The sequence below is a fragment of the Spermophilus citellus genome (genome assembly GCF_964194105.1).
Source record: "Spermophilus citellus genome assembly, chromosome: 2".
NCBI lineage: Eukaryota > Metazoa > Chordata > Mammalia > Rodentia > Sciuridae > Spermophilus > Spermophilus citellus.
Genome location: NC_138183.1, coordinates 28489515 through 28500563, shown reverse-complemented (window position 1 = coordinate 28500563; position 11049 = coordinate 28489515). Strand labels below are relative to the sequence as shown.

The 11049-nt window shown below is 33.4% G+C and overlaps 1 protein-coding gene across 1 annotated transcript; it reads right to left on the bottom strand.

Moving 5' to 3' along the window:
- Window positions 1-2770: 2770 nt before the first annotated feature.
- On the bottom strand, window positions 2771-3727 carry LOC308640940 (olfactory receptor 13C9; the record flags this gene model as incomplete). The annotated part of the gene is made up of 1 exon (XM_081278974.1): window positions 2771-3727. The coding sequence occupies one exon, from the start codon at window positions 3725-3727 to the stop codon at window positions 2771-2773; it is 957 nt and encodes a 318-aa protein (XP_081135100.1).
- Between the last annotated feature and the right edge of the window lie 7322 nt (window positions 3728-11049).

The window sequence follows — 11049 nt, the reverse complement described above, 5'->3', positions numbered from 1 at the left end:
ATATACCTATTAATGTGCTTATTCATTGATCACTATTAGAACCTCTCCTGTTTTTTGTTCCCAGTCTTGAGGGCTATATTTATATATTGGTTTAATTAGAGTTCATTTTCAGGGGCTTTTTTCAGATTACAGTATAATATCATCAAATATTTCTTTTTATATTTCAGGTAAAAGTATGTGACTCAACCATAAATTCTACATCTAAGAATATACGTGGAGAAAATAATACATAATTACATATCATGAACAACATATAGTTAAATCTTATGTACAACTAATGTATAAAATAAATTATAAACATATAAATAATAATTATATACGTATGTATATAGATTGTAACTCCTTATTAATTGACATATAGTTATACTATTTGGTAATTTGTACTTATATACATTATTTACACATGGTTTACATATATATTACATGTACATATGGATAAATAAACAGATGTTAGATGAAAAGGATGTTTAAGAAAGATTGCCAAAATCTCAGGGAACTTCCAATCAGAAATTTCCTACCATCTCCAGGTGGCAATATTTATCAAGATCACAAGTGAATACATACAATTTTGACAACAGGTTTACTTTTCAGTAATTATCATACAGATGTACTGGCATTACCTGCAAAGTGATTAACTTACAAATTGGTTAATTAAAATATTGTTTATAATGACAGATGTGGAAACAATTTAAATTTCTACAAGAAAGGAACATAGAAACAGTGGGACACTATTCTACTGTCAAAAGAAATGAGGCTTTTTCTGTACACTGATAAGGAAAGATATTCAAGAAATAATAGGTAGAAAAGTAATATTAAGAAGAATTTATATGGCACTCCATTGTTGGTGTAAGAAAGATTACAAATATATATATATATATGTGTGTGTGTGTGTGTGTGTGTGTATTTTCCCCCACACATATCTCTGTAAATATAAAGTTTGTTAATTCCAGAAAAAGAAATGGATAACTTATCAACAGGGATAAGCCGTTTATTTTATATCCTTAAGTGCATCTTAAAATTTTAAAGCCTGTTCAAATTTTTTTCAATAACATTTATAGATAAATATAATCAATAAATAATACTCAAGCTGAAGAATCCTTGCTTCTAAGATTCATAGACTTTCTCCTTTTCTTTTTTCCCAATAATACACTGTATCATTACCATAGGACATAATGATATGTTTGAAAATTATTCTAAATTGCAATATTACACACTAAATGGGATTGCTAAACTTTCAATACAGTCACATTCTCAATATAAAGATACTTTGCATATCGTCTCTAGGAGTTCTAGGCCCAGTCCATTTGCAGTCTCATCACCAAGGTCTGGGCTATTTTTTGACCTGACCTAGGGTCTAGTATTCAATTCCATGTCATTTCTTTTCCAATATCTGTTAATGCTTTTATGCCCTAGTAAACTTCCTGGAGAAAAATTGCAGCTTAATAAATTTCAGTTACTACTCATGCTCTATTCTCAGGTCCAAAGACTCTTTCTTTTTCAGAATCCTTTCTCACTTTACTTTCTAAGGTGTTTCTCTTTTCTTAATTGTATGACATAATTAGTTGCTCGGGATCACACTAAACCCAACCAGACTTGCCAATTCTAAATCTTCCTTTTGTCAATTCTTAACATTCTGCAGAATTTTATAAAGTTTGCAGTTTCTCAATTTGTCAGACTTTCTGGATTAAGGATAGTTACTTAAGACCACAAAGGGCACTAGGTACATGCAAAGCTCTTTGAATAATGAAGACTATGCATATATCTGTAAAAATCAACTGTCTGCAAAAAATCATTATTTCACAATTTACTTTTATGCTGCCTTAGGCAGAAGTTTGTTCCAAACATCATTTTCCAACATTAAATGTTGGGAAAGAAAAAAAACAGCACTTAAACTGGGTTGAATGGCACACAGCTGTATTCCCAGTGACTTGGAAGGCTGAGGGAGGAGGATAACAAAGTGCAGCTAGCCTCAGCAATTTGGTAGGACCCTGTCACAAAATAAAATGAGGGCTGGGGATGTGGCTCAAGCGGTAGCGCACTCGCCTGGCATGCGTGCAGCCTGGGTTCGATCCTCAGCACCACATACAAACAAAGATGTTATGTCCGCCAAAAACTAAAAAAAAAAAAAAAAAAAAAAAAAAAAAAATCAAAAAATTCTCTCTCTCTCTCTCTCTCTCTCTCTCTCTCTCTCTCTCTCTTTAAAAAACAATTAAAAAACATAAAATAAAATGAACTAATAATGTAGCTCAATGGTAAAGCAACTTTGGGTTTAAATTAAATATAGATTGCCAAATAAATAGCATGTTAGCATGTGGTGGCCTAAGAAAATTTGTAGATTGATGTAAAACTGCAATAGAAGCTCTCCAATAGAAAATATGAGTGAAGCATTTTGGGGATTTTTTTCTTTGGCTTTTTTTCACAATAGAGAGCTTTGTTTATTTTTAATGATTTGATGAATTGTTGCCTATGAAATAATGTATGTATGCAAAAAAAGAACATAAAAAGGTACACAATTTTCTACCTTGATACTGCAAAAAAAAATACAGAATATGAAGAAACTGTTCAAAAAGTTTGCAAGTACCCATCTCTTGATGGCAGGTGACCTCTTTCTATGTCTTACCTTACTGTCTTATACAATGAAAACTCTTTATGAGCATCTAATAATTTTAACATGATACACAAAACAGCAAAGATAAAGTAACCAAAATTCCAATGTAATTCTCAAGTTTGAACAATGTCCAATTAGTTCACAGCACAATATATATTCCATTCACTTGCAAATTAATCTTCTGCTCAGTAAATTTTTTAATGCCTCCTTCACATCCTTGTTCCTAAGACTGTAGATTAAAGGATTCATCATGGGAGTCATCACCCCATAGAACATGGATATAAGTTTGTCTGTTGCATCCAGACCATCTGAATTAAGTGCGTCTTTAGACTTGGGTTTCATGTACATGAAGAGAATGGTACCATAGAATATTATTACTACAGTCAGATGTGCTGAGCAGGTAGAGAAGGCTTTGCTTCTACCCTCAGAGGAACGAATCTTGAGGATGCTGGAAACGATTAATGAGTAAGATATGACAATCAAGAGCAGTGGCATTAAAGTGAACAACGTTGTGGCCACAAGCATGATGAACTCATTACGTGAGATGTCAGCACAGGCCAACTTCATGACAGCCAGAATTTCACAGGAAAAATGATTGATGACATTATTCCTGCAGAAAGGCAACCGTACCACAAATGCAGTTTGCACTGCAGAGTTGACAACCCCTGAAAGCCAGGAGCCAGCTGCCATGGTCACATAGGAATTCCTGTTCATGATGATGAGATACCTCAGGGGATTGCAGATGGCCACATAGCGGTCAAAGGCCATCATTCCCAGGAGCACACACTCGGTTGTCCCCATGGCCAAGCCGAGGAACATCTGCACTGCACAGCCAGAGAAGGAAATGGTCTTTCTTTCTGTGAGGAAGCTCACCAGAGTGGAAGGAATTGAGGTGCTAGTGTAGCAGATGTCCAAGAAGGAGAGGTTCCCCAGGAAGAAGTACATAGGGGTGTGGAGGCGAGAGTCGAGGATGGAGAGTATGATGAGGGTGCCATTGCCCAGAAGGATGACCACATACAATAATAAGATGAGTACAAAAAAGAGTACCTCAAGCCTTGGGTAACCAGAAAGTCCCTTCAGAAAAAACTCCACCAGAATGGTTTGGTTTTCCCATTCCATTTTATCATCTCTATTTCACCTGTAAGAATTCAAAGCATTTTTTAAATAGTAACTATTCCACTATAATAAGCCTAAGTATACCAATGCACAAATATGAAAAATTGTAATGAATCCAGTGAGAGGAAATAGAAATAAAATCAGAAATAGAAGAAAAGAAGAAAAATAAACAGAAAAAAAAATAATGTAAGAGGACGAGTATCAGGGAGAGACAATTATATTGATTATTTATTCTGGGCTAGGTTTGTTTTTCATAGGAATCTTTATCATAGATTATGTCATTGAAACCTCACAATATTATTCTTTTATAGATAGTAAAACCTAACATAGGGAAGTTAAGCCTGAAGTCATATATCAAATGCTTAGCAAAGCCTGTGTTCAAGTTCAAGCCTACCTTCCTGTGGCACATATTTATCTGACATTTTTCTATAAACCATAAAAATAATACACAATGTGTCATATCAGAGATGAGGTAAATTACTTAGAAAGGCAGTGTGGCTCCAGATCAGAACTCGGTAATAACCCAAAAGTATTAAAATATTAAAAGAAGTGAATCAAACTGAAGAGAGAATTGTCAGAAATGAACCCAATCATATTAGTGCCTAGTTGTCAATAGTGGGGGGAAACAGGGTGCAATTCTTGTGCAAAGCCTAATATTCTTTTTTCTCTTTTTTAAAATTTATTAGTTCTAATCAGTTATACATGACACTAGAAAGCTCTTCAATTCAGTGTACACTAATGGACCAGAATTTTTCACTTCTCTGGTTGTGCATGAAGTAGAGTCACATCGTTTGTGCAATCATACATGTATCTAGGGTAATGATGTCCATCTGATTCCACTATCTTTTCTACCCCTTTGCCATGTCCTTCCCTTTGCCTTATCTGAAGTTCCTCCACTTATTCCATGAACCACCCTCCTTATGGATTAGCATTCACTTGTCAGAGAAAACATTCAGCCCCTGGTTACTTTGCTTAACATGATACTCTCCAACTCCATCCATTTACCTGCAAATTCCATAATTTTATTCTCTCTTAAGGCTGAGTAATATTCATTGTGTATATGTACCACAGTTTCTTTAACCATTCATCTATTGAAGGGCATCTAGGTTGCTCTTATACTTTAGAAATTGTGAATTGTGCTGCTATAAACATTGAAGTGGCTGAATTACTGTAGTATGCTGTTTTTAAGCTTGAGGATATAGACCAAGGAGTGGGATAGCTGGGTCATATGGTGTTCCATTCCAAGTTTTCTAAGGAATCTCCATACTGCTTTCTAGATTGGTTGTAAAAATTTGCTGTCCTACCAGCAATGTATGAGTGTGCTTTCCCCCCACATCCTCGCCAACATCTTTTGTTGCTTGGATTCTTGATAACTGCCATTCTGACTGGAGAGATATGAAATATTAGAGTAGTTTTGATTTGCATTTATCTAATTACTAGAGATATTGAACATTTTTCCATATATTTGTTGATCAATTGTAAATCTTCTCCTGAGAAGTGTCTGTTCAGTTCCTTAGCCCATTTATTGATTGGGTTGTTTTGTTTGTTTGTTTGTGTGTTTGGTTTTTTTTGGTGTTAAGTTTTTTGAGTTGTTTATATATCCTGGAGATTAGTGCTTGATCTGATGTGCGTGTGGCAAAAATTTGCTCCCCAAATGTAGGGTCTCTCTTTACCTCATTATTTCCTTTGCTGAGAAGAAACTTTTTGTTTGAATCCATCCCATTTATTGATTCTTGATTTTATTTCTTGCACTTTAGGAATCTTGTTAAGGAAATCAGGGTCTAATCCAACATGATGAAAATTTGGACCTACATTTTCTTATTTTAGGCATAGGGTCTCTGGTCTAATTCCTAGGTCCTTGATCCACTTTGAGTTGAGATTTTTGTTCATGGTAAGAAATAAGGTGTTAGTTTCAACTTACTGCATATGGATTTTCAATTCCCTCACCACCATTTGTTGAAGAAACTATCTTTTCTCCAATTTATGTTTTTTGCACCTTTGTCTAGTATGAGATAACTGTATTTATATGTGTTTGTCTCTGTGTCTTCTATTCTGTACCACTTGTCTACATGTCTGTTTTAGTGCCAATACCACGCAGATGTTGTTACTATAGCTCTGTAGTATAGTTTAAGGTCTGGTATTGTGATGCCTCTTGCTTCACTCTTCTTGCTAAGGATTGCTTTAAGCCTAATATTCTTGTCAAAATGGAATGTCTTTTTAGGGTGGAATAGCAGTGAAAGAGATAGAATGATTTTTCTATCCTAATTTTTTAAAACTATCATTCAGTTAAAAATAAATAGACTTTTTACCTTTTTATGTACAACTCTAAGAATTTTAAACATGTATAGAATCAAGTAACTACCACCATAACCATATCACAGAACTCTTTTATAACCTCCCAAAAATCTTTCATACAATTTCTTTTCTACTTACTTCTTCCACATACTCACAAACCCTGTTAACCACTGATGTGATTTCTGGCCCCATAGTTTCACTTTATCCAGAATGTCCTACAAATGACATGGAAACAAGTTGAGCTTCTCTCACCTAGCTTAAAACCTCTAATATTCATTCAAGTTGTTAGGGCTAAACAAGAATTCCATTGAATGGGTGTATTACAGTTGTCTATCCATTTATCTTTTAAAGAACATTTGAGTTGTCTCCAGTTTGGGGCAGTTATAATTAGAGTAATGTAAGTATTTTTGCTTCAATTTTTTTAATGAACATCAGGTTCCATTATTTTTATGGTAAATATCCAGTAGTGGGATAATACACATATATAGAAAGTTCACATTTAAATTTGCAATAAACGTAGTTTTCCAGAGCAGCTGTGTCACTTTTGCATTGCAACCAGCAATGTGCCATCCCATCTCCATGAACATTTAGTATTGCCAACAGGTTTTGGAAATTCATTTTAATAGGTATGTAGTTATATTTCATCATGGTTTTAATTTGCATTTCCTAATGACTAATGATGTTGAACATATTTCCATGGTCATTTTTTTGGCATCTTTATATTCTCTTTGGTAAAGGATCTGTTCATATCTTTTGCCTGTTTTTAAATGATTTTTTTAATTTTCTGTTGAATTTTCAGAGTTTTTTACATGTTCTGAATGTGTGCTTTATCATGTATGTGATTTGCATATATTGACTCCCAGTCTATGACTGCTAATTCTGTAAAGTAAACATCCATTAATTGCCATTTTAATGAATTGCTATAAAAGTCTAATAGAAAAGGACCCAAAAGAAACCCTATAATTAAGAAGATAACTTCTAACATGGCAGTTCCATAACAGTTCACAGTTTGAATGTTTTCAGGGAACTATACAGTTTTATCACCCAATAATTATGAAAGGTGTCTGTCACCTCTAAAGTCCTTCGTCAGAAGGTCATGAGCCGCCTCTCTGATTTTTTTTCTCAAAAATAGGCCCCTCCTAATGCTCCTGTACACACGCATAAACACATACAATTTTCCAATTATATCCTTGTTCAGCACAGAATCCATTGAAAGTGCTCCAATCAATTCACAAAACAAAAAGTAACTTCTGGAATCAAACAGGCACTTAACACAGGACATTTCCCCTTCTTAATGAAACTTTACACAAGAGCAAAGTCTGAATTAAGGACTTTCACCCTATTTCACTCCTCTTCTAACTACCCACACTGCTCTGCCTTTAGCCATTATTAGAGTCTTTTTTCTTTCAGTCTACTGTTCCCTTATTTTCATCCTTTTTACACTTTATGCTTTGAGATTCTTTTATACACTAAATATGAATATTTCTTTTTTATCTCAAGCCAAGATTTGCCTTCTTAATTCTGTGTTATAGAGAACACCACTCAAATTCCTACTCCTTGATACATGGTGGCTGAGAAGCAATTTTACTTTAAGAATCATTCTTCTAAACACTGCCACCATACAACTTATTATCATGTCAGGTCCACTTTTCCTAGTAGAAAACAAAACATGCATTTAAATACTATCTTAGCCAGTCATTAGTCCCATGGTCTTGGGTAATTTACTTCCCAGAGTCTCCATATTCCCATGCATAACAGGGAGATTTTAATAGCCTCATTATGAGGACCTTCAGAAAATAAATTAGGTAATGTCTGTAAAGCACGTAGCACATGGCAAGTTCTATTTTGGTTTCCTTCATCTTCTGGTGACTTGTTCTTCCATCATCCTTCTACAAGAGTATCTTCAAATATTATTTATCAGTTAGGCTTTACCAGGCATCTCTCCTTAACCAATCCAATCTACTATTTTTCATCACATCTATGATTTGAGATGGATGCACAGTATAGCAAAAGTTTAATCACTTTGCAATGAATAATCTTATACTATTATAACAAATGTCCACTGCAGTTTGAAACAAGAAACTCACAGACTGACATTTGATAATAAAGGCTATTGCAATTCATTCATCTAAAATCTAAATGTAAATGTAATACAAATATAATATCTAAAATTATCATAGAAATGCATCACTAACAACAAAAAATGAAATACTCAAAATAAGCTTCCAAATATTCATGCAAACATAAGTCAGAATTTCTTCCTGTTAGGAAGAAATTTGTAAAAAATGATAATGACTCATTGTTCCTCTTCATTTTCATTTTTCACAAATCCAAATCTGTATTCAAATAAATTCCTAACAGCCTTCCCATGTAAAGGTTCCAGGACAGGAACAAGGTAAAACATTGTCTACTCATGATTACTATGGACAAACATTTGCTAAAGTGAACCAAACAAAGCCGAATTGGTGCTAAGAGGTAAATAGCTACAAAATCAAACCTTGGTGAAAACAACCTGCTTTACATTTTGATCAAGAGTTCAGATCTGCAGACTATTGTGACCTCACAGAACCAAAAAAAAAATGATACTATTTGAAGTGTAGACACTTGTAGTGAAGCAAGGAGTAGGAAATGCATTCTGACCAAATAAATCTTTATTCCCAGTTAGACCTAAGCAACCATCTGTTTTAGAAGTTCATATTGCTTTGGATTTACAACTATTCTTTTGATTGTTTTTCCTTCCTCCCTCCAGATTTCTATTTTCTAACCTTTCTCTTGGAATCTTTATTCCGATTCCTTATACACTACTGCCATTAGGAAATAATCCATCCCCACAACACATGACTTCTTTAAACTCATTTCATAAAGTCTGACTCTTTTATTTGTTAGTTATTAGTATATTTTCAGCTATTACCTATAAAGTGAAGGTAGACTTACCTGATCAGACTGCCACACATAGCAAATTGTTCCTTGATCTTTGATTTTCAGGCTAGTCTACAAAATTTTCTACAAGGCTGATGGATTTCTAAAAAAAGGTGTTACTGTTGGGGAGCCAATGTTTGGGAAACATTGATGACAAAGGTACCATTTCCAAATTATTTCAAAATTTTCTGTACATTACAGTCAAATGTGTTTCCAAAGGAAGTATAGTTTAGTTTCACTATTTCAAAAGGAAAGGAGAACAAATATTCACTACTTCAGTCTGAGAATGGGGCACATTCTACAGACCCAGTAAATTCTCTAAAGACTCAGGAACACAATTTAAATATTTCTTGCTCTTAGGGACTTCTGCAATTTTCTAAGCCAAAATTTTAAATTGCTTCAGGGGAAAGACGCTCAATACTTTTTGAAACTTCAAGAATAATACCCTAAAGACTTAATTATATTGGGTCCATTACTGTATTTTAATTAACCAATCATAAGACTTGAGGACATACATTACCCCTTTCCTAACTTGCTATGTACTTCTCAGATTCCTGTTCCAAATGCATTCTAATGACTTTGTCCAGACACTATTCATCTTACTATGTCCTACTGGTAAATGGAAGTTACTAAGCTACATTCATTCTTTATTAATTCTTAGTTATTATTAATAATAATTACTTACAAATATTCATGCATTGTTATAAAACTTTATATATGTTAATCTACTGAAAGTTATATTTTTGTTTTTGTTTTTGGGTAACAGAGATTGAACTCAGGGGCAATGGACCACCGAGGCAAATCCTCAGCTCTATTTTGTACTTTATTTAGAGACAAGGTTTCACATGAGTTGCTTAGTCCCTCACTTTTCCTGAAGCTGGCTTTGAACTCATAATCCTCCCTGCCTCAGCCTCCCAAGATACTGGGATTATAGACATGTGCCACTGTACCAGCTACTTTTAAGTTTCTGTAATTTATAAAAATATCTATCGTGTTCATTTTAACATAATTATTAATGTGGTTCATTTTCTTCTTTCCATCATACTTATTTTTAATTCCTTGTTTTGGATTACAACATTCTCTTTTTTTCACATTCTACTAGTTGTTGACGTTGGCAGGACTATTTTTTAAATTAATTTATATATTTATGCTATATTTTTATTCCAAAAATAGTTCTCTTCTCTGTCTTTACTCTCATAGCTTGACTGACAGGATCCAACCATTTTGCTCATAGAGATGAAGTTCCTTTCTAGTAGGGTGCTCTCTGACACCCTTAAATCCTTCAAATCAAAAGGAAGATGAAACTAAGAGAATAGTTCAACTCCCTAATTTCCATATTAATCTCCAATTTCCCAAATTTTATTGAGATAATATAAAAGTGTTTGGAGTTTATGTACGATTCATCTCTTCAGCCTTATATGATGGAAACTTGAATAGTCTTGATCAATATACCTATTAATGTGCTTATTCATTGATCACTATTAGAACCTCTCCTGTTTTTTGTTCCCAGTCTTGAGGGCTATATTTATATATTGGTTTAATTAGAGTTCATTTTCAGGGGCTTTTTTCAGATTACAGTATAATATCATCAAATATTTCTTTTTATATTTCAGGTAAAAGTATGTGACTCAACCATAAATTCTACATCTAAGAATATACGTGGAGAAAATAATACATAATTACATATCATGAACAACATATAGTTAAATCTTATGTACAACTAATGTATAAAATAAATTATAAACATATAAATAATAATTATATACGTATGTATATAGATTGTAACTCCTTATTAATTGACATATAGTTATACTATTTGGTAATTTGTACTTATATACATTATTTACACATGGTTTACATATATATTACATGTACATATGGATAAATAAACAGATGTTAGATGAAAAGGATGTTTAAGAAAGATTGCCAAAATCTCAGGGAACTTCCAATCAGAAATTTCCTACCATCTCCAGGTGGCAATATTTATCAAGATCACAAGTGAATACATACAATTTTGACAACAGGTTTACTTTTCAGTAATTATCATACAGATGTACTGGCATTACCTGCAAAGTGATTAACTTACAAATTGGTTAATTAAAATATTGTTT